The sequence below is a fragment of the Molothrus ater genome, chromosome Z (genome assembly GCF_012460135.2).
Source record: "Molothrus ater isolate BHLD 08-10-18 breed brown headed cowbird chromosome Z, BPBGC_Mater_1.1, whole genome shotgun sequence".
NCBI classification, from domain to species: domain Eukaryota; kingdom Metazoa; phylum Chordata; class Aves; order Passeriformes; family Icteridae; genus Molothrus; species Molothrus ater.
The window spans coordinates 13506272-13530929 of record NC_050511.2 but is presented as its reverse complement, the minus strand read 5'-3'; the positions used below and the strand labels follow the sequence as shown (position 1 = coordinate 13530929).

Here is a 24658-nt window from a genome sequence, read left to right as displayed (position 1 = left end):
GCTGCCTTATCTCAGACTAATTTATTTTATAGACATGGAGAGCTGTTCCTGCTGATGTATCGAGATGATTATCTGGCAACTTTATTGTTTTTTGAAACAGGAATTCTCAATGTTTCTTGAGGCGCTGTGCTGGTTTTCCACCTTTCCCTATGTTTGAAGACATGAATCACCAAGTCATTATATCTCTGTGCTATCTATCAGGAAATTTCCAGGTGATTTTTTTTCTCGCCTTGAGCAGATATAGAAGCTATTGCTACCCAGTAGACTCATGGTCCAATCACATGTTGTGCCAAATGCCACGAGAAAAAGATTAGAAATCGTGGACAAGAGACTTGAGAGTAATCAAGTAAGCAAACATTTGGATGCTCTACAAACCATTACTTACTACTCCAGAGCAAATTATGAAGACAAAATAGCTGACTAAATTTATTTGGATTTTATTCTACTCATTTTCACTTGTATGCTATTCACAAACATTTATTATTTGCTCAAGAAGAAAAAATAACCAAAACCCACAACCTGATGTTATTTTCCAGACAGCTGGAAAAGATTATAAAGGCCAGGAGGTCCTTTAAGTTAGTGTGTGGCAACCTTCCCCTCCAACATGGATGGTTCCACAATAGAGAGTCTCCAAGGAAAGCCAATCCTGTTCTGGCTTACTCTTTATTGACAGCATTAAAGAAAGCAAAGCTTTATCCAGCTGATGGTAAGGTTTATGCAAGGAAACTACTGGTAGAAACATGATAAACAAGAGAGATGTTTAATCTTACTATATTACTGATAGTAAGAAATAAAATCTGTTTCTCTGAAAGTGTACATTCATATGATACATGCTGATAGTACTGCCCTTGGTTGAACATCCACTTGCTATCCAGCCTTTTGGCCTTGTTTGCATCCAAGAATAGTCAGAAGGGATGGGACTGCCAGCATGGATACCTGAATGGACTTGAAATATGTAAGGAAAGTTGTCATGGTCCGACTATGCCAGAGAGAATGCTTAGCTCTGTAAGAAAAGAGTGTAGGAGACTTCTTTTATTCAGGAATAATCTTTGAAGATTATCCAGTGGTATCTCCGAGGGGACTGCATGCAGAACATCTTCATTGCTGTAAAGATGTATTTTCTCTCATAGTTGCCTTTGAGAAAGTTTTGCTAAGGCAGAAGGCTTCTTTGTGCAACTGTCTGTAAAGAAACTAGCCTTGGCATGAACATAAATGCATGTGACAAATGTAACTGAGTTACCTGTGCTTACAGGTGTAGCTCATTACAATAATAATATTAATAATGACAATGTAAAATGGTAATTTTTCATGAAGTGGTTCTGTGCATAAGAAGCTGCAATGATAGATGTATTCTCATTACTTTAATATGGCTTTACTATTAATGCGCATTGTTTTGATGTTTAAGTGCATCAGGCTCAACAACATGTTCAGTTCTGTGTAGACTGTTTGCTCAACTGAGTAGCATATGGTGGAAAGAAGCTTCTTTATTAAAAGAGAAGGATCATACCACTTACTCTGTAAAGCTTAGTCTGTATGTTTTGCTAATCTAAATCTACTCATTGCAAGCATATGTTTGTGTGGCTTTAAGAAAAACATATTGACAGACATAGTAATCCATCACTAAAGTATCTACTTTGGCAATCACACTTCAGCAATACTTTCTGATGGAAATACAAAGTAAATCTGCCAGTGGAAAGGATGGTGCCTAAGCAAGAGCTCTGTTGTTAGCAGCTGTGGCAAGTGCATCTCGGTCTAACAGCCTCAGGCCTTGATTCAGAGCTGACCAGATGCACAGTCTCATCAGCTGTGATGGATTTCACAGCAGAGCTTACATTTGGCAGAGCAAGGTTCAAAGTATGTCCTGACCAAGAGCTGACACATTTTGACATATCCTCCAGCAATAAGCAAAATAAAGCTTAACATATATTATTTACTCTGTGTGTCACAGGGCCTTATGCTGACGAGGGTGACAGTCTCCCCCCGGCATCTGAGCAGCCCAACTTCGCACTCCGTCATGGTCCGACGGGCAGCAGAGTCACTCACTTCAGCACAGACCTGGGCACCTCCCTCCTCACACAGCCCATCTTCATCACAAACACAGGTGTTGGATGGCACTAAGCAAAAGCACAGAGGAAAAACACTCAGGATAGCAACCAAGTTACCAAAAAAACCCCCAGACTAAAACATTTCTAGGAAATCTGTAAGACTGAAAGCAATTTTCTGGAGGGTGGTCAGCTTTCACAAGAAACACGTGGACCTGTTGGAACAGGATCAGAGGCAACCATAAAAATTATCAGAGGGCTGGAGCACCTCTCCTACACAGACTGGCTGAGAGACTTGCCATTGTTCAGCCTGGAGAAGACAGGGCTTTGGGGAGACCTTATAGCACCTTCCAGCACCTAAAGGGGGCTTATAAGAAAGATAGGGACAGACATTTTAATAGGGACTGCAATGCTAGGACAAGCAATAATGGGTTTAATCTAAAGGAGACCATTATTCAGACTAGATATGAAGAAGAAATTTTATAGGATGAAGGTGGTGAAACACAGGATCAGTGTGGCCCGAGGGATGGCTAAGGCCCACCCTGGAAACATTCAAGACCATGTTGGACAGGGCTCTAAGCAACCTGGTCCAGTTGAAGACATCCTAGGTGATTGCAAGGGGGTTGGACTACTGGTCCCTTCCAACCCAAAGCTTCCTGTCGTTCTTTCCTTAACCTAATTCCCTAATTCTTTCAATAACATTAGCTGATATTCAGGCTCAGTGAAAAAACTAGAAATGGAAACAAATTGTGTACTGCTGGGGCTTCCTCTGCTTGGAGAAGCTGATCATGCTTGTGAGAAAAACTTACTCAACCTGTCTCAGATGCTGTACTCAAATCTTTCTCTGATGTTACTTCTTGTAAGTAACAAGAAGTTACTTACAAGAACTTGGTCCATGTATCTACTACTCTAGAGCTCAGACAACTTTTAAGATGAGAGATCTGTCTTTGGACACTAACAAACTGATCATACAAACCCTTACAACTGGTATCTATATTTTCATACAGACAGTTTCATGAAGATCAAAGGATCTACTCCTATAAATAAATGTGTGTAGCTATATCAGTGGCATTCAGGTAAGAAGATTCCACCTGATATTTATTTTCCATAAATGTGCCCTTTTTTGGTGTTGTACGCAATTTTTTGCCTGTGTTTGTCTTTGCTGAAGCTACAGACAGTTTTGACTTTGTTGTTGTTATTATTTTTGTCTGTTCAACCCTGCTAGACAAAACAGATTAACTCCTATCTAGTAATCCTTTTTCTTTTCAAATTATGACAATAACCATGCCTTTAGCTTGGGCACTTCTAAAACCCTAATTTATTAGTTCATATTTCCATTCCTGGCAACCTTCATTAAATGCAATGCAGCGTAGAACACTCAGGGAAAATAAATCAGGGATTTGAAAACTTCCACTGCAGACTGATTACAAAAAACAGGAACTACTTCCTCTGAGGGAAGAGACCTCACCTTTAATCATCATACGAGAAACTGGGGATAGACAGCGAACAAACTGTACAAACCTACAATAGTAACTGGCTTTCCCAGCTAGCATACAATAAGACTTTTAATTTCTAACCACAGGATCCTGCTCGGGAGACTGCTTGGCAAATTTCAGGAGAGGATTGGTTACTCCCGTGGGCAGCAAGGCTTCCTGCAATTGCTGTTTTAAGGAATCTGAACAGGTAGATACAATGAAAAAATGCAGCAGGGGTTTCACCCAGAGGACCAAGTAGACCAAAATGATGATTCACTTAACAGGGACTAGGAATAAGCTTTTCCTGTGCATAGTACATTTTTTTTACAATATCCTGCAGGGTTCTCTTTCTCTAGTGGAGACTCCTGCCATGTTTGGATACCAAAGACTTGGCTAATGATTTGAGCCAGCTTAGCAGTGCCTGGTGCTTCTGGCAGGGACTGCAGATGCCATACCAGGACAGACCAACTGCCCAACTACAAATGTGTAAGTAGGGATAAAGATATCCTTTTGGGCATATGAACAATTTTGCTTACAGTTTTTAAGTACTCTTACCATTACATTTTTCCCATGAACGGCATGATCCACATGGTATTTTAGCTTCCAGGGCTACTTTGCAGTTTTCTGCATTAGTCAGAGAGTATTTTCTGCCCATGCACTCCAAGGCATGCATCTTGCAAACAGTTAAAGGTGTGTTTCTCTTGGTTCTTTGATCAGTAGCGCAAGTGTCCAGAGAAGGACTGAAAACAAAAGCAGGAATTGCACTATTTAAATGTGTTTTATCTTAGTAACTTAAAAACAGCTGAGAGACTGGAAAACATTCAGAGTCTAGTTACAACTTCTCTGTTCACTTAAGTATTTCCTAAGAGTGCAGCAAAGAACTCAAGACATAGACAGACAGTCCAGACTTTTTCCTTTTCTACAGTATGCTCAGCAGAGTCAAGATCTGTCCCATCTGAAGGACAGGGATATTGCCATCTTTTTGCCATTGACCTCAGCAGCAGAGAGGGAGATACCTTAGTTAAAAGTATTTCAGATCTCAATTATTCTCTAATTTATGACACATGCATGAACGTAAGTACACACACAGAAAGCATTTCTTATATGACATATACAAACATGCACATATAATATTTTATAAATATTTCTTAATTTTAAGGTGTTCAAATATACTTTAGGATTTTTATTCTGCTATCTTTTAAAATGCTCAGCTTTTACTAAATAATACCTTATAATCAATCAAAGATATTTCTGGAAATACACATACATCTCCACAGACATTTTAAGAAAAAAAATTACCCAAAAAAATTGCTTATTTCTTGAAATGCAGGTAGAACTTTAACACCCACATAAATGAGCTTTTAAAAATGGTAATAACAATTCTTGGGCAATCTTAAATGGTATTTGCTTTGGGGAGAGTTCCAGGAATTTGCCACCATTTGTGTTTTATGCTCCAAGCGTAGGAGGAGAGTAAAAAACCCTTTCATTACTTCAATTCCAAGAAGCTGTCATTATTTGTGTTTCATGTTCCAAGTGTAGGAGGGGAGGAAAAAACCCCTTTCCATTACTTCTGAGTTTTAATCTCAAACTCCTAGCTTCTCCACTTGTTCTCAATGCAATCAGCAGTATTTGTGTGGAATGAACAAAAGAGTGACTATCTGGAGCAGAGCATGCCTGTGCTCTCCTGCATGCACTTTACAGCCATGGGGAAGGGACTTCACAGGGTACCAGAGAGCAGAGATAGGCTCCAGGGGATGGAGAGCTTTGAAATTCAGACCCAAAGCCTAATTCTCAGCACAGCTCATCATTTTAAGCTAACAAACACTTCCACTGAAAACTTTGGTGTCTAATAGGCCCATTCTGAACATCAACCTCAGCTAAAAAGGTGCTTGGCGGGAAGAAGAGGCTGATGAGGTACAAGAAAATGGCCCTAATGAGCTTCATGAGGCTCACTGAAGGGAAGGGGAATGCCTGTAGGAGGAGGGAAGAGAAAAGCCTGGTAAGAATGCCAGATCTCAAACCTTGCTGACTTAATTGTCAGGCATTAAGATAACTTTTCTTTCTCTTTTCCTTTGTTTCTTTTTTTCTTTTCTTTTTTTTTTCCTGTGAATTAGGAAGTGGGTTTTAATCTATAAGTAAGGCACTAAGGAAAAGAGCCTTCTCCAAGCTTTGGGAGTTGTTCTTAAAAAGATGACTTTGAAGCCTTGTAGAAGAGCTAGCTTTACAAAAATTTTAAAATACCTGTAGCATAGTGCATCTTTTGGGTATTTAAAATATAGCATGGATTACATTAGCTAAGCCTGAAAAGTTTGCTGCATCTACCTGTGACCAAATATTTTTATGAACTGTATTGTATCTTCCACTTAGGTTAGCATCCTCAAACACAGGTTGAGGTCCCTTAACTGCTGCGCTGGGTCAAAATGACAGCTACCAAATCCCTAGTGAAGTTTGTTGCATGAGTTTTCCTTAATCCTCTTTTGTTAATAGAAAGAATGAGGTTAACCCTCTTATTCTGAGGCACAAGAGAACAGACCAAGGGATATATAGCAGGAGGAACCTGATAAAGGAAACAGGTGCACTTGTATGCATTGTACTGTTTGGTCATCTGGCTGCACACTCTCTAAGATAGTGGGGCCCTGATTTTTATGTGAGAGTTATCTTTACAGGCAGAAGTATAAGTAAAGATCCCTGTTTATATTTCATCCTAAAGAACAAAGTGAGTTCCAGGGGAAGCAATTGTATTTAATCTGTAGTTAAATTTTTTATTATTTTTAAAATTGTTCAGATGTCTTGTTTACTTGCCTAAGTGACAAATCTCAATATCTGCAGAAAAAGCAGCTTAATTTACCTAAAATTATTAAGATCCTAAATTATTAAAATTATTAAGATCCGACATCTGCACTAGAAACACCCAAAAGAGGAAATGGAGATGATTAAACCAGCTGCCAAAGTCTGAACCAAGGAGTTCAGGAATCATGCTGCCAAACTCTCAGTAGAGTTCAATGCCTCATACTGTCTTGAGAGTGATATACATATTTGCTACAGCTGGGTCAGCAGAAGAAAGACAGTGGAAATCAACATGTTAAGATGCATAAGAAAAAGGATGGAGAATCTTCACTCATAAGAGGAATTAATAATTTGCACTCATTACTGAGACAGGATATTTCCCAAGGCTGAGAATATCACATCATTGCAATAAAAATTTTTTAGAGGCAAGGAATAATCCTTGTGTAAAGTGAATGTGAGAAATTCAATATTTTTTACCTGAAAAAATAAAGTTAAGGATAAGAACAATATTTTACTAAAGCACATATTATGAGAAATTAAATAATATCTGTTAAGTTCATAATTACCTTCACTACCTTTCACCTGCAATAGGAGGAAGGAAACTTTTAGTGAAAAATTCATCATGCTGGGAATGATTTTAACTTCCTGGAATTACATTTGAGATGAGAAATTTTAATGTAACACAGTCCAAGAACTCTCAGGAGAGACATAGATGTTTTGCAAACAAATTTGAAGAAAAAAAAGAGGGAACAGTACTTCAAAATTATCAAATCTCATGTTTCACTGTGCAGATAGGTCTCAGCTACTGGAAGCTGAGGTCCTGCCTGTATTAACACACCATGGTCTGGCTCCTTCCATGTGGTAGGGACAATTTACACAGAGTAGCTGGTGTCCCTCTTTGCTCCAGAAGATGGGGACTACATCAGAACTGGAATGGTCTCTCATCCTGGTCACTCCTGAGCTGTGCCTGGGAATTATACAGGAACTGGCTCTTGTCAAAGGTCTACCAAGAATTGCTATACCAATTTAGCTGCTCTGGTGCCTAGGGATCATTGCCTTGCTCTCACTGATGAGGACAGATGTAGCCTAAGGCACCCCACCAAGAGGGACAAATTACCAGCCTGTTCAAGGGTTTTTGTGCTGTTATGGGCAGTCTCTGTAGCTAGTCTCTTGGAAAGTGAAAGGATGGAGGAAAGGTCTGAAACCATGGTGTTCCTGAATTACCACATGAACTCTTCTTGCTCCAAACACTCTTCAGTGTGTTCAGCTGCTGCTGAAAGTCACTGCTAAAACAAAGGAAGTTAATTCTGCTCTCTGAGGAAAGATCGGACCAAGATCTGCTTACATGCTTTACTCCTACGGCCTTGTAACAGGCTGAAAGATTAGTCTGCTTTGACAGCTGATGATTTATCCCTCTATCATCAGATGCATTATTTCAAGACAGTGAAATGATGGCATGAGGTAACAAAAATGACTGTTATCTATATTCTTGCCATTTTAAACATAATTATAAAAAATTAGAAATAGGCAAGTAGTAGATTAATTAAAAATGAAGCTTCAATGCATAGCTAAATGTAATTCATTTAAACCACCAAGGTTACTGTGACTCTGACCAGGGCCTTCCCTAGGTCTGACTCCCCTGTATTCTGTGTAACTGACCTCAACACATACATAAACCAGAAATGGAGTTGCTGATCCTTTTAAATAACTGTTGAGAGAAAAAGAGCAGGACCAGATTACTTGAAGCATTTAGGTGTTTAAGCATAGGAATAGCATTAGATTGCAGAGTTATTACCTGGCACTTACCTTTGCACACAGGTCAATGGCCTCTGACTCTAGGGAACTATGCAGTGGATCTGCATCTGAACTAAGCTCACCAATTTTAATTTTGAGATGTTCAGAGTACTAATCTTGTCTTAAAATCAGAATCATCATAGAAAGCACTCTTGGTCTATGTGCCTTATGGGAAGTACCCATGCTCCACTGAAAGTTCTACCTTGAAATCACTTGAAACATCTTCACAGTTTCTTCCTCTTATTACACATGGGTAAGACACATTTGGTCTGTTATCCTGAAGCTTCCAAACTACTCCACTCAGTCACATAAATCTGGCCAGATTTCATATCTAGAGCCCACACCCACTTTATAGGAGTGACTTGATAGGAAACATCATCCAGTCTATGCAAACTAGCCCAGATGCTGGAGTGCTGAACTCATTGGCACATCTGTTCATCAGTGCTATTTGGTCTCAGGTGTCTTCTTGTTATTCCTCCATTTTTGTTCTCTTCCTTTTGTGTCTCTCAAAGAATTGAGAGACTTACTCATTCCCTTACATTATTTCTTCGTCATTGCTTATTGCAGAATATAGGCTTAGATTAAACAGGAAACAGCAAACTCTAATCTGCAAGTTATGAAGTCAGGAAAAGTGACATGACTGGTCCGTGCAAACTGCTGTGTAAATGTGAGATGAATTAGATTACTGTGCCTTTCATAACCCCCTAGTCTCTCACCAGTGAAAAGAAATATGCTTTATTTCACTAGCATATTGCTTTGATGGTTTGTGTCCCAAGGGCCTCTGTTGTAACTTTTCCTCAATCCTCTAAATCTTGAAAATATAATTTTATCTTTTTTCATTTGCTTCACAGATCAAGCAAAATTATGCCTTCACTTTCTGTCGTCCAACCAAATTTTAGCACTGCTAAAACTCACTGACAGTTCTGACAAGGCAGGTAAGTGATGAAGAGGACATTGATTGAGGTGTAAAGCAAACCAAGTATGTCTTTTCCTCATATAAGTAAAGTTTTCTCCTCTGTCATGGACTGAAAACTTAAGAAATGTAATTGATCTTGAATGAAGCGAGAATCTAATTGCCAAATTAAGCCTGAACTTACCCACACTCATAGGGCATTTTGCACACACATTGTGACTGATATACTTTCTCCCATGGCTGACATTTAGGCTCTGTCACTTCTGTTTTCACACTGGGCACTGAAGTAGAAGAACACACAAATGTAAAGGGTCAGAAAAACAAGATCTGCTGTGAAATTATCAGTTGAGTTTAAAAGGCACTGAATTATATAGTCATGACATAAAGTCACATCCTACATGGTCATTAAAAGTATCTACTACAGGGAAGTAATCAACAATATTAAAAAGATATGACACGCTTTGCAAAGTTACTGTTCAGTAATTTATCCATGGGTCACCAGCCAGATGGAAAGAGACAGGTACTATACTAAAACTTAAACATTCATCTCATTTCTGCAGCAGTTATTTGCTTCTGCTAAATTTAGCACTGCTGAATCATAGCTGGGAACAGTTTTGTCATTGGGTTTCAGAATTATTGACTTCACTAGAAAAGCTAAGGATCCAAAACCAAATACCTTTATACACTGATGGTAATGAAAATTACAAGTTCCATCCTAGGTTTGTTTTCAAAATAAAAATGATAGAAATTATTGGGAAATTTTCATGATCACAGGTGTACCATGCTTTGAGAGTTGTACTCCAAATTTTGCTAAACATTTCTTTGTAGGTTTCTGTAGCATGTTAACAGCAGGACTTTGCTAAATCCATGTGGACACAATTTCCAAGGAGGTTTTATCATGATTTTTTTTTTCAGATTGTGTGTCTGCTAACATGGAAATTTAGTACTACAGACTGCCTTTCCTAAAAAAATAGCTCCCTTACAGATTAAGACTTGCTAAGCAAAACAGAAAAATTATCAGAGAAGAAGAAAAAAATAAAAGAAAAGAAAAAGTAAGAATTTCAGCACATTATGATACAGACAGCAAGCATAACCCTGTCTTCCTGCAGAGGGGAAATTTTCACCAAAAATCACTGCATTTTCTTTATCCCCTGGGTAGCTGGTTGCATAGTGACTAAGCACTCCCATCCAAAGATATGTATGCCATTGTGTCTGTGAATACTTATCTTCATAATTTTTACCCTTCTTATCTCATACTCCTTGAGTTTTTAACTGTTATTAATCCAATTCTTTCTTTCTTTCTTTCTTTCTTTCTTTCTTTCTTTCTTTCTTTCTTTCTTTCTTTCTTTCTTTCTTTCTTTCTTTCTTTCTTTCTTTCTTTCTTTCTTTCTTTCTTTCTTTCTTTCTTTCTTTCTTTCTTTCTTTCTTTCGTCTTTCTTTCTCTAATATAATGCTTCCATACAGCCAAGCACAAGCTGTTTTTCTTTCTGATGGAAGCATTTGAAACTTTCCAATTATTGCTGGAATTTGAGAACCTGATGTTAGCAAAAAACCAAAAACCAAATGAAAATCAGTCACTGAGGCTAAGCCTAAGTAACTGGTAACAGCACTGCTGCTCTGGCAGTTTAGCAGCAGCAAGTCATTTATGTACAGCTATGCCTTCAGAAATCACTACCCTTCTGTTGATGTGTTTATGACAGCAAATGACTTACACCAGGAATCTCACAGGACTGCTGCCTTTTGAAGTTTAAGCCTGACTGTCACCTTCCTTTTTTTGCAGCTGAGGCAATGTCAGCAGCATTGGCTGATAAGGAGAGGACAGAAAAAAATGTAGGAGATGTGCCTAGTCTGCTGCAGCAGTGCCAGTCAAGGGTCTCCCCAGGTGAGTATGTAGGACCTCAGGTGAAGATGTGGTATGCTGGAAGCACAAGCTGCTTGGGTGCCTCTGTGTCACTGATCAGCATCACAACAGTGCTCAAGAGAAATTTTTGTCTGTCTTCCACAGCTGGAAAAGATGACTTAGAGCTGCTTGAAGCTATAGCCTATTTCCCTTCCTGCCACTACCTGGCCATATCAAACTAGAGCTTAAACAGCATGAGCTTAAAGCAGCATTTTCCCATTGCTTCCAATTCCTTTGTATCAGCTGTCTGACTGCCAGATCAGCAAAAGCAGTCACCCAGCCCTGTCATCCTCTTTCACAAGAGGTTCTGGTGCACTGAACAGCTTCCAGATAGAAAAACTCTAAGGTGTAGTTCATATGGTGGTAGTGTTATACAATGTGTGAAAAGTGAAATATATTTGGGTGGCAAAATAGACAGCATAAATCCCAGGCAATATCTTAAAATAGCTAGTGAAAACACTCGATAGCAACAGGGGAGTGGGAAGAAAAAACCTTAACGAAACTTCAATGAAATGCCTTCAGGCATCTTGTTTGAACAGACCACAGAAAACACACCCCCAGGCTTTCTGCGCTTCTTGCTGCTAATGTAAGTATGGCTTCTCTATCACTATCTCAGCAATAGCTCTTTATATGTCTAAACTGCATAAAGCTTAGCTGGAAAGAAACTCCTGCATTGTACTTGAGGACTGCAGAGGCTTACCTGGTCTCTTGCACTGGATAGTCTTCACATCAGGAGACCACTTGAGGCTGGGCTCACACAAAATGGAGCGTGCCCCTTCCAAGTGCATGCCATGTGGACAAGACAGAGTTATTCTCTCACCAATCTCGTACACAGGTTTCCATGGCTCTCCTTGCAAACCCCCCTCCAGCTCAGGCAGGAGACAAGCGGTTTCTGTGGATGGAGGCATTTGAGACAGCCACAGAAAATCAGTGGATTGCATAAAACAGTCATGTATTTTATTTTCTCCAAAATTCCATAAAAAATTGAATGGTGAGGTTAGCTGACTTTCCTGTAGAAACGTATCAATCAGGATATTAATTCATCACACCAATCAAACATGCAAAACTAGGAACACACAGACAATATATTCTCCTACTGCCTGCAGGTACAGCCCTAGCTTTATGAGGGCTTCCCTCTCCTTAGGATCCATGTTTCTGTTGACAGTTCCCACTAGGCAACAGCTTTCCAGTAGAGGGATATCACACATATGGAACCCTGAAAGAACATGTCCTGGTACACACAGAGATAGCCTTAAAACTAGATTTTATGGGTGTGTTTCTAATCCAGCATTACAATATCCGGATTCACACTAGAAGTCAATTTAGACCTGATTACATCTAGGGAAATGGGAAATACAGGTGTGTCTTTTCTCCTCATTGTAGCTGGAAAGCAGATGCTCTCAGATGTTCCATTGGAATTCAGAAATGGAGTTGCATTTCAAAACAAGAATCAGTTAGACATACCCTGGCAATATCTCTCTCCAACTTGCCACTGTAAATTACTGCTACACTTAGCAACAGGATCACCAACAAGAGAATATCCATGTTTGCATGCATAAACAATGTTTTTCCCAACTGGGTATGAGTTTTCAGCATTCTGAAAGAAAATGAACAGGTGACATTTTGGATATAAAATACAAGAACTACCAGCAGCACTCTTTGATTCTGGAATGCAGTAGCTGAGGACAGTGAGAAGTAGTATTGCTACTCTACAACACAGTGATGAGAGAGTCCGGAATATTGGGGGCAATCCTGGCTATCAAGTCACTAAATGTGATCAAAAGAGGTATGGAACAGTGCTCTCCTGATGGTGTATAAACAAACTCCAAATATGGCTGTTATCAAAGGTTAGCAGGGCAGGATAAGATCTTGAACAGCTTTGGCCTGGTGGGAGATCATAGTGACTGCACTGGTTTTGCAAATTTTTAGGATGGCATGTTATCAGCTTTCTAAAGGTTAACATGGACTTGAAGACACAGTTTTTTTCTCATTTTATATTGCACTGTCTTCTAAGGAGAGATCTTAGGAAAACTGAGACTATTGCAGGGTTTTACCTTTAGTTTGTGAACCAAAAATATCAATGTAGGAGACAACTATTCATTGCAAAAAAAAAAAAAATCACTAGCAAAAGAAGGAGGGCAAGATTTCGGATCTTGCTGTATGTTGCAGTTGTGCAGAGGCAACTAATGAATTTTGAACTAATCCTTTTATCTATTTATTGAGCAAAGAGACTTAGGACAGCCTGATAACATGAAGAAGGCATAATCCATTCCTCCAAGGGAGGAATTAGTCCCCCTTGTCAAAATAGGCCTAAGCTATGGTGAGCCAAGTACCTTGCCAGGTCTTCATTTCACCAGAAAAAGCAGAATAGTGAGTTACAGAGGGAAGATTCCTAAAATCTGTTTATGATTTTGTTATGGACTTCCTGAATGACTGAGCAATTTTCTCTCTAGTTTGTTGTGATTTTATGTGTAATCCATGTGGCTCAGTAATTTTTAATACATATATGGAATAAAGGACAAGTAAATGACTTTTCATTATAGGTACCATGGTCCAGAGAAACAAAGATCTTGTTCTGGTTTTAAGGGTGGGGCTTTTTTGGTTTTATCCAACTTTTAGTTTGAATAGTTTTGGATACTGTCATGTAACCATTAGACAGTGAAAAATGCTGCAAGAGTGGCTATTCACTCGGTCAGATACTAAGCTTGCCAAGAGAAATACACATTTGCAAGAGAAAATCTATATTAACTGTAGAAAAGACATCGCAGGTAGGGATAGAACAGGTAACAGAGCAATAGCAATAACTCACTTGAACAAATCCATTTTCTAAGAGAGGAGGAGGTGAACAAAATTCTGTAGGATTTATGGATAAATCAAAACAGTGTGGTTCAATCAAGCTGTGAAGCAAACAAAAGTACAGTTTAGTTTGAATTTAGTTTTCTTTCCTTTCAAAATGCTACACTCCTCAGTGAAGCCCATTTTCAAGACTATTATGCGTACATTTACATCATGATTATATTGAAATCAGGCACTGCCAGGCTATCCAAGAGAGTGGTAAATAGAATGCTGTCAAGTTTACTGGCTCTTACCCCATTTTCTAGCCTTATCTTCTATGACATTCACAGCTTCTGAATTTCATTTTCTTTCAACTTAAATATTAAAGCTCAGTACATAATCTCCTTGAATTCAATAGTTTATGCACCCCTCTGAAACAAATTTTTAAATCTTTCAGCAAGTATATTCAGCAAGTATCTTATCTCCAAGTATTTTTTATTACTTACCGAAGATGCTGCAACTCTTCATCTTCACACGCTTTGCTTTCATGCTGCTCTCCCAGGCAGGCCTTCCCACCACCACGGGGGGAGGGGTTGTTACAGGTTCTACTCCTTGATTTCCTTCCCCCTGAACAAGGACTCCAGGAAGACCAGCAGCTCCAGTGTCCATCAACAACGCCTGTGGGAATGTTTGGTTTAATGTGAAAACTACTCTCTTTAAACCACTCTCTCTTTAAAGCATTCTCTCTGAGAGGTTTTAAAGGCACAGGCTGCTCAAAGCTAGTGATGGCTCCAACTATGCCCTTACAGAAAATTCCAGATTGTAATAATCTAATCTTCCATCTTTACCCAGCTTTGACATAGGTATTATTCCACAGAGGCTACGTATTATCAGCCCCTGAGAGAACATAAATATAGCTACCAGCTACTACTAAGTACAAAATTAAAATGGAAATTTTTTTAGGTCATTGATAATTAATTTAGGATATGTACTTACTTATAGGTGGTTGCATTGAGCAGTTAGTATTGTCCACTGTATTTAACACTAATAACAAAACCAGCTCTTTGCTAAGGACTGTTTATACATGCCAAACAAAGACTCAGGCTTGGCACAACCCTCCCCATGCTGTTTGTTTGCAGTGATGTCTCACCCCAGCAGCCACTGCATGGGTGTGCAGTGGGACAGACAGACTCTGGGAGCAGGAGAGCACATTTTGCCACTTCTAAATTCTCACAGGTTTAAAGAGTGCTGACCTGGCTGATCTTGCACAAGGGCTCCCAGCTCACAAGCCACTCCAAAAGTGTAAGGCTTGCAGTAACACACACACTGTGTTCCTTCCACGGCCGCCTCACCACCATTCTGGCAAGGCTGACATTTGCAGGGATCATTTTCAGCCATATATTCTTCAATGGCTTGTTTTAAGTAGTGCTTTTTGACTGAGGAGCAGGGCACTTCCTTTACCAGCTCATATAATGGTGTTAGCTACACACAGTAGGAAAACATTAATATTAAATAGTTATTACTGTAATATAAGAGTTTATAAGCACATTTCATCACGCAAAATAATTTGTGACATTTGCTTCTGCACATGGGAGTTAGCACATTAGATGCTCTAGTTTGCTAATTAGCTAAAATCTTATCTTAGTATTTAATATTAGCCTTTTTAGGAAAATCCAGTCCTGCTCAAAAGCATCCTTTAAAGCTACTGGTATGTCAGTCATGTTTAAACATATTTGAGCTATGAGAATGCAGCTGACATAAAAGTACTACACAGACCACCAATGAACTTGAATTCTTGAATTCTCACCCGATGTTCCCAGCATAAAAAATAAAGACATAAAAAAAAAATAAAGAGCCCACTATGGCATTTCATTGGGCAGTGATCAAAGGTAACAGAAATTGAAACTATTTTGCCTTTAAATTGATTACTTTATGATATTATATGCTTTTACATTTAGCTAAAACTTCCCAATAGAAATATTTGGGGCTTATACCATTCTTGAATATGTGGGTGGTTCCCAAAAGGAATATAGACAAGGTAGCAGTGAATAGGCCCATGGCCAGCTCTAAAGTGTCTGACTTGGAGAATCTCCAGTTATGCTAAACTTCTGGATTCAAAGTGAAGGAGGAGAAGTAAAAGGAATATGCTGAAGTTGGCAAATGAAGTGGAAGCAACACAGACATGCCCATATGCATTTTGGGAAAGGGGCTATCTCAAATTGGGTCTTTCTCCAATGCTAACATGACCCTCTATTCCTAACCAGAACTTCATTTAAGTCACTGAAGGCAGGTATTGACCTGTCAATGGACTTAGATTTGTGATGCACCTGATCATATTAGCTTCACAGCATTTTCTTCCTGAGCACTTTCTTTTTTTTACAAAGTGATCTGAAAACAAAATGAGTGTAGATCATGGCATGATTAATCACCAGCTGTAGCTTACTAATTTCTCCCCTTGAGGTGATCCCATCTACTCACCTCTGCTTCAGGAAAATAGCCTTACCTTTTTTTTAATTACTCTGGGATAGTCTGTCACTGATGCAGCCCACAAGGTGTACATTTGACTGTTCCCAGCAGGATTATCCAGGTCTAGATAACTAAGGCCAGCAACAGCACCTGGGCTTCCTCCTTCTATGTAAGGGTCTCCTTTAATTTTATTGCCAGTGCTTCCTGAAGTTTCAGGATGGGAAATAGATAAAATGTAGGCGTTGCTATGTTTACAAATGGAAACAGAAACAATGCACACAAAAACTCTGCCAGCAAGTAGTGAAAGGACTCACTGGTGCAATTCAACCACCTGTGTCTACACTGATCATATATAGGTGGTATCTGTTTTTCCACAGAGCTGTGTCTTGGCAGCTCTAACTTTGGGTGTTCAGAAAAGTGCTATTTTCTGGGAAAGCATTAGCAATAATTGACAAGTGCCAGAGAGCCTTTTAAACCAGATACTTGATGTCTGGGTTTAGCATATTAGGACAGAATTCATCAAAGTTATCAACACCTGCTCCTCATTTTGACAGCAATTTAGGATGAGATGAGAGATGGATACATGACAACTGTGTGAGTCACCACTGAACATTTACCTGAAGAAGTCAGTAGCAGTTCATCCAGTTTGGTGCATTCAGTCTTCTTCTTTTTCACAAAGAGAGCATTCCAGCCTGATGAGGTACACTTGTACAAGTCTGTTATGCTGACACCTGCAGATAATCCATCCATTAACAATACTGTACACAGAAAGTGTGTTGGATTCATTTCCAAGTTTTCCACTGGCTAGAGAGGTCATGATCTCTATGAGAGATCATAAAGTTATCATCCATAAGCTTTAGCATTGTGTGGATCTTCCCACTAACACAAATGCTAGTTAGTTACCTCCTAGTTTACTACACTTAAACTAGGAGGTAACTAACTAGTATTTGTGTGCTGTGGGAAGATCCATACATTGCTAAAGCTTAGAGATGAATGCTCAGAGTTGTGAGGTGTATCTGGGAATAGTTAACAGTATAATTTATTTTCTCACCTCAGCTCCAACTGATTACCATTATAGGTGCCATTTTGGTGTTTGCTCTGTAATTTTTTCTGCTCTACATAGTTTTACTCAACCTTGATCTCCATGTAACCTTTAAACTTTAACATTGTTTGAGATTTATATTCAAGTTCAGCCTGAGGAGGTCCTAAACTGACTATAATTTTTTATACATATACCCAGAGCACTGCAGGTCACAAACATGGATCTAGAATTAAATGCTGTGATTTGAGCACATTTTTTAGTCTTCTTTCTTTTGACAATGAAGAGAATGTAGTAATTTTCTGTAGAATGTAGTAGAAGTCTGTTACTTGATTTTAGACATTAGCTGGAAAAACATACATATAAGTTTTTATTCTTGATTATTGACTTTGCTTTCTGCAACAAACACTCTAGTACTCTACCTTCTGCTTTCATTTTGTCAGTATCCATATAAAAAATAACTTTGTAGTGTCCTCCTAGGGACCCAGAGTGTAAGAAGTGTGTCCCAAAACGTTCAATAAGTCTTTGGTAGACGTTGTACTCGTAGACGACTGGAAGGTTGAACAGTTCCCTCCAGAAAGGCTCCGCAAGAGTGAGAAAGTCTGGGCGGTTGTTAATAAACTGAGCAACTTCCACACTGTTCTCAACAACCATCAGCTGCTTACTCTGGGGGAAGGAAAAGCCATCAGTCATGCTCCATGTGACTATCAGAGTGGCTCCTAATAGCCAGATGGCACACACATTCTATTGGCAACTAACCAACAGCTTTATAGATATGCCTAAGCAATGCGGTAAATGCAAAAAGAACACCCTGAAATCCTGAAATATAGTTGGACCTTTACTTATAATTGCTGCAACATCTTTCTTTTCCTCCTGTGTACTTGAAAACTAGCATAAGGACAAGTGAGATCTCACTCTTCAAAGATAATGGTGGCTTCCAGAAAGCTTTCAGAAGCCTGGCAGAAGAAGGATAACAAGCTTTGTCTGAAAGCAAACCACAGGCAGTACAGTTGTTCTTTGCACCCTGTTTTGACTAGGTAAGGCTTTTGTTGTAAGGGGCTCTAGCCATTTCGAGGATGCTGCTTAATTATAAAATCCAATATGCCTGTACAATACTGTTCACTTTAGACTCTCAAAGTTGCTTTTGAACTTGGTTATGCTGAGTCTCAAAATATGTCATTGTTAGTGCCTGCTTGGGGGCCCTAAAATGCATACATTTGTTACTTGATTTTATTTTGTCTAAGACAGAGGTTGGACTTCATAACTGAAAATTACTCTGAAATTATTTATCTAATGCTTCTTTTAAAATAAGTTAAAGGCATAAGCACTATGACCTTCTGGCTGCTAAAGACACCAGATTTCTCTCTTAATAGAGTTCTGCTAATGGAAAATGCATTATAAAATAAGTTAATTTTGACCACAGAAGTATTTCAATCTTTTTGCTCCACTATACTGACCAAGATGTAGCAGAAAAAAGCGGACAATATACCACTTGAAAAAAACCAAAAAGATAAATCAATTATGAGAAGATGCCAATGATTTGTTCCTTAAATAGGGAGAAAAACAGATAGTAAATAAATAAATAAATTACTACTAAATAGGTAATAGGGAGGAAGTAGAAACAACAGCCAACTCCTCTGGATTGATAAGCAAACCAGTGATCTCTTTTTAAAGGTTTTATGGTATATTTACTGTCATGCACTTTGTGTTATAAAACAAGCATTTTCATCTCACTACAAAAACAAATACGTAAAATAATGAAAATATTTATGCGAAGTACTAACCTAGAGTGACAAGTTATACATACCTTTTGCAGATTTTTATTCTCTGTCTGCTTGTATTTGTTTTTTATTCTCTGTCTGTTTGTATTTGAATTTTCATACTTCTCTATGTGTTTCATATAAGACCAGGTGCTGTTGAAAAACTCATAACTAAAATCATTTTGAACTTTAACCTAGAAGGTGAAAGATGGACATCTGTATGAAGAACTTCATGTAGGATTTAAAAACTATAACATATAGAATAGAGCAAGGCCTTTCTGATGCAAAATAAGCTGATGTGTTTTTCAGGCTGAATCCATTTTAGATTTCATAAAAAGTACTGCATACTATTGTAAAAGCAAGGAAATCCATTCATATATATATATATATATATATAAAATCTCAAGTATTTACTCTATGCAGTAAATGCAGTGTGGATTGTTTGGCATGCTTCTGATAAATGTGAGGCAAACCAAATCACTGAGACTGACTTCAAACAAAACATTTCTGGAAGATCTACACAAAGCATGCCAAAGCCCTGTACTTCACCTCCAAAAGGATTTCTTAGGGTGATTCAGGTCACTGCTTATGCTAAGGAGATTAGCTTTACATTCAGTCTAACTGTGAGAGATTTAGAAATCACATCTAAGAAATTAATCTCTTTTATTTTTCCTTTTATTTTAGCAAGGTACATACCAATTTATATTTCAAAATAATAAGCAACTGCAGAGAGGATACAGGTGTCAGTGAGCTGTTTTTAGGGAAGCGTACCTGCCAAAGGCCCCTGCAAGATTTGCATCATTCTCCCAGTTTTAATGCTGACTGTAAATACAAAGCTATTCTTAATGGAAACATACCTGAAAATTATAAGCAAGAACACTTTCACTGAGCCTGTAGTATTCCCTCCTATCGCCACTGAAGACTTTTCTGCATTGCCCTCCAAAGCTTTTTGTATGAATGACTCTTCCCTTAGTCTCACCAGTAATAATATCAAAGCTACAAGAAGAAAAAATATGTCATTAAGACAGAGACAAAAATTACAGAGCTATTATAACTGAGTGCTGTATCTGCAAGTCATGATCACAGGCTGATTTAACCACAGGGTTATCACCTGATAGACTTTTATACATGCAGAACTGCAGTACGCATACAGCATGTTACAGCATTGAAGGGAAATGGTCTTGATTTGTCAGCAAAAATTAACACGACATTATCTCCATAGATTAAGACATTTATATCTATCTCAACTGATTATAAGTTTTATTGTTTGAACAATTACTGCAACACAGGAACAACAGGGCATCCATTCCAAAATGAGGATGGAGAGGGAGAGGGTTATTATATCTGAGGTGCAGCATAACAAGTAATAAGTCAACACCAAAGAAACTTAAAACAATTATTTTGACAGGTTGCAGTTTAGATGTAGAAACAGAAATCCATTTGATTGGATGCTAAATTCAACAGCAATGAACAAAAAGAATAAACATTGCTGGCTCATTTTTTCCATGCTGAAGATCATGTGTTACTAGTTGAAATTTGATTTAATATATTACTAGCTGTCTTTCAATGGCAGGAATGAAACACTAAAAGCTTTATTCAGTGCTTAAGGTCAAAGGACCTGTACATCCTGCACTGAACTGCTGGCACGGTGGAAGCAGTTGTACTGAACACTTTTGCATATGGGATGTTTTACCATAAGCCCAGAAAATCTATCTGGACACCCAGAGCTTGCAAATACATCAAAATGTAAGTGCATTTGGTACCAGCACAGAACATTACCCTGGCACAGAACATTACCCTGCTCCTGTAAGTTCTGAATTCAGAGGTGTTTTGTCAATATCACACACAGTTTTCCTCTCTTCACATCGATCTTCATCTGCACCATCATCCTCACAGTCCTGATCGCCATTGCACACAAGGGATCTGCTAATGCACTGACCTAAATCAGGACAAACATGCATGGAAAAAAGAAGCATTTGTTAGTTTAAAAATAGATCACCTAAAATCAAAGCAGATGTCCTATTAATCTACTACATTAATTAGCATATTCACTCCCATGATGAACAGACTGTGCCCATGAGGGTTTATGAAGTATTAAATGTAGACATAAAGAAATAGTGCATAGCACACTCGAGAGAGCCATAGCTATTCAAGGCTTATGAAATATCAGTGAAACAGTTGACTTCTAGATCTGCTTCCTAAGCTTTCACCCTTTGACCCAGATCCCTTTGGTGATTAACTGTGATTGTCTCCCTAGTAGCACCAAAATGTGTTTATCACGGTCCTCTCTGATAAATATCTACCCACGAGATTATGTGCTCCTCTGTGAAGATAATGGGAGATGCTTGGATACATTTTATGGAGCATTAGTTTTCATGATCCAGGTAATTTCATATTTGTAAATAGCCTAGAACACCAGCAAGACATCAATGCAAGGTTGCATTCCTCAACTACCTGTTTATAATGAAAAAAACCTGTTCTCTGGGGCAAACAAGTAAGGCAGAATGAGTTAGAGAGGGTACCAGGGCTACAGCATACTATCTTCAATGCTCTGCAATACTCCAGATTAAAGTAAAAGCATGCACAGTCAAGGCTGGAAACAAAGGAAACATTCACCTAAGTCAAATTCATCTGTAGATCAAGAACACTGCAAATACATTACCCATTTATTGAATTTAAAAGATAGCAAGGTTATTTTCTTAACTTCATAAGTAGAAAATATTAAAAATTATCTTGGATGGTACCTGAGAAACACCTGAACCGATCACCACAGCCATCTTCTGTTGGGCATCCCCTTGTGGGGGTGCATGGTCTTGTTTCAATGGTATGCCCAGAGCAGGGGTTTCCCCCATACTGGCCATAAACTGCCACTGTCCGTCTCCTAATCTGAATGCAAATCAAAGGATATCTTAGAAAATACAAATGCAGAGCCAGAATAGTTTGCTACTGTGAAGACACTGCTAATACTTTAGACATTCACTATTTTTTCTGAGAACAGCCATTCCTGGTATTACCACCATATGGTAGCAAACTCTCAAGTTAATAGAAAGACAACACTTTTGTCTCTAATGTCTTTAGCCTGGTGCATGGTTTAGTCAAAAAACTAATATGTAACTGAAGTCAAGAGAAAGCTGCTAAGAAATTTAAGTGGCTTTTTAAAAAATTTTTAATAGGAATAACGATGCCTGATATGAATTTCTTAATATTTTTCAAGGTAAACAACATCATTAAGCAAGATGATAAAATCTTACATCCAGTGGGCTAGTTTTTGTTTCTAAAAAAAGTAAGTACTGTGTCATTGCACATCTTTAATTTTGACTAATTCCTCCTTAATTGGTGCAACACCAAAGTAAATGAGAAGGAAAATCAAATGCAAGTGTCTTCTACATCTATAGAGTTGCAGTGGAAAAATCATCAACTTATTTTCATTGAAGGTAACACTTTGCAACCAAATTTTCTTCCCTTTGCATGATGCCACTAATGAAAAATCAGTGGAATTGGTACAAACCATCCGTGGAGGAATATCTGTGTTAACCCGACAGCTCAGCTGAGCTTTTTGAAACTATCACCAAAATAAAAAGAGCACAAATTATTTTATAACATGAACATCATAGCTTTGACAGAAAACATATTGGGACAGACTGGAAGATTTATATTCTTAGTTCTTTGCTCTTCAGCTTCTTGTTCTGCTGGGGATTTTGTCTGAGAATCTGATTTGGGGGTTTAATCTTAGAGTGGCTTCTTAATTACTGGGGGGAAAAGTATATGCTAATGAGGTTCTGAATACAGAAAAGATGTGTCCATCTATACCTGTTTTTGAGTACAGCCATTGCACTCGGACCAAGGGCCAAAAGAATTCCAGCGGCAATGGATTGGAGAAGGGCTGTTCCGGCTGTTCCGGTATTGGTTTTTGCATTAAAAAACAAACAAACAAAACTCAAACAAAACACAACAAAAGAAAAACCAAACAACAAAAAACCCACCCCCCACCCCCACCCCCCCCCCCCCCCCCCCAAAAAAAAAACAACCAAACCAACAAACAAAAGAAAAGAGAGAGGAAAATCATCAGGGATTTCCATCCATAAGCATGAGTGCAAAACTTTCCTAAAAGGCAAAGCAAACCTTCAATAATAATTAGGGGTTTGTATAAAATCACCTGGATTTGCTTTTCATGTGTAAGAATTAAATCAGTCCCAGCCTGGCCTTTCTGGCCATTGGAAAGAAGAAACTAGACACATTCATCTAGCCTAAAGATCAGAAACAAAACAAACTGCCAGTTCCCATGGGAGATTTTGGGAGGGCAACCTGTCCCTGGGACTGGGGCTGGCTTGGGGTAAGCTGTGCTGTGTTCCACAGGCATGGGTTGCTGTCCCTCACACCACCACTGTGTACCCTTTTTCCCCAAGGATGGCTGACTCCTATGGGTAGAAGTTAAAGGACACCATAATGCCTCACTGTTGTTGTCACTGGTGGCAACACCAGAGCTGACACCAAACAGCGTGTATTTCTCCCAGGAAATATACCTGATGACCCCTTGAAATCCTGCCTCACATCACACACCACAATTATATATGCTTAACTTTCAGCATGTATTTTATTAAACAAATATTCACCTGGAAAGAATAGGAAAGAAGCCTGAAACTTCCAGCAACAGAAAAATCCTCAGCACCTGAAAAAAAACAAGGAAGTAAAAGCAAATTTGCTTTACTTTTCTACTTTTTCCTTCCTTTTTAGGTCATGCAGTTGTTCAAGGTTTCTGCAATCTATACACTAGTCAGCTTTAGAAATAAAAGGAAAATGTCACACAGATTTTTCAGCTTTGTTGTGCAAGCTTGATTTTAAATTTTCTTTTTTCTTGCAATGCTGTCCAATTACTTTTTCAGCTATTTCTCCATATAAATTAATATTTCATTGCACTTTTCATATTCACTTCATCAGTACAAATTAAGTAAGTAATTTTCTTACCTTCATGTTAGATAAAATACTCAGATATACAGCAATTACCAGGGAAAATGCACTTCTAGCATTTTCAATTTGGAAGCCAAAGGAGTCAGTCAGTCTGTCTGTTGCTATTTATCTCCTCATTCTGCCTTGCTACCCTGCTTTTCTTTCCCTAAAAGGGTTGAACATTGCCAAGGAATTTTAACCTTAACCCATCTAGTTCTCTCCAGGGACACAGCCTGCTTTGGGAGCTGCTCAGTATTTTTAAGACATATAAATCAAGGCTTGGATATATTAACAGGGGCTGGCAGAAAATTATAAGCACTTACTGAAAGAAGAATCATCTATTCTTTATCTTCTCATAGTTTCTTTCCTCTGAACAAGACCTTTGAGAGATCCCAGGCCACATGCACTACACCATGGCTGAATTCACGGCTGCAGCAGGAAGAACTGCTCTGGGATAAAGCTGATGTTGCTAAGGTTTCATTTTAAGCACAAATATTCATTCTCCACTTCCAAAGTCATGCTGATTTTTGTGTATCAAATTTCACAGTGAAAATCAGCTTATGGATCTGAATGCAAGTTTTGGTCAATTCTAGCCTGGTTCTGCATGCTTTTTGTGGAGATATGAGATTCATAAAGAAATAAGAACACTTAATTTTCCCTTTCCTTATCCTGCCATGTCCTCTTATTTTTAGTTTTGATTTTTTTCCCCACTTTTCAGAGCTGATCCTCTGCAGTAATTGCATGAAAATGCCAAAGAAAA

General features: G+C 38.5%; 1 protein-coding gene across 1 annotated transcript; it reads right to left on the bottom strand.

The window, feature by feature from the left end:
• Positions 1 to 421: 421 nt before the first annotated feature.
• C7 (complement C7) lies at positions 422 to 23937 on the bottom strand. Its single transcript, XM_036404030.2, has 18 exons — positions 23917 to 23937; positions 23565 to 23620; positions 22762 to 22843; positions 21696 to 21837; positions 20749 to 20890; positions 19809 to 19947; positions 18999 to 19145; positions 17614 to 17857; positions 16770 to 16883; positions 16190 to 16356; positions 14940 to 15168; positions 14193 to 14364; positions 13721 to 13808; positions 12376 to 12508; positions 11612 to 11803; positions 9196 to 9292; positions 4073 to 4257; positions 422 to 2114 (listed from the first exon to the last, which is right to left on the bottom strand). The coding sequence occupies exons 1-18, from the start codon at positions 23920 to 23922 to the stop codon at positions 1927 to 1929; spliced, it is 2523 nt and encodes an 840-aa protein (XP_036259923.1). The 5' UTR covers positions 23923 to 23937; the 3' UTR covers positions 422 to 1926.
• Positions 23938 to 24658: the final 721 nt, after the last annotated feature.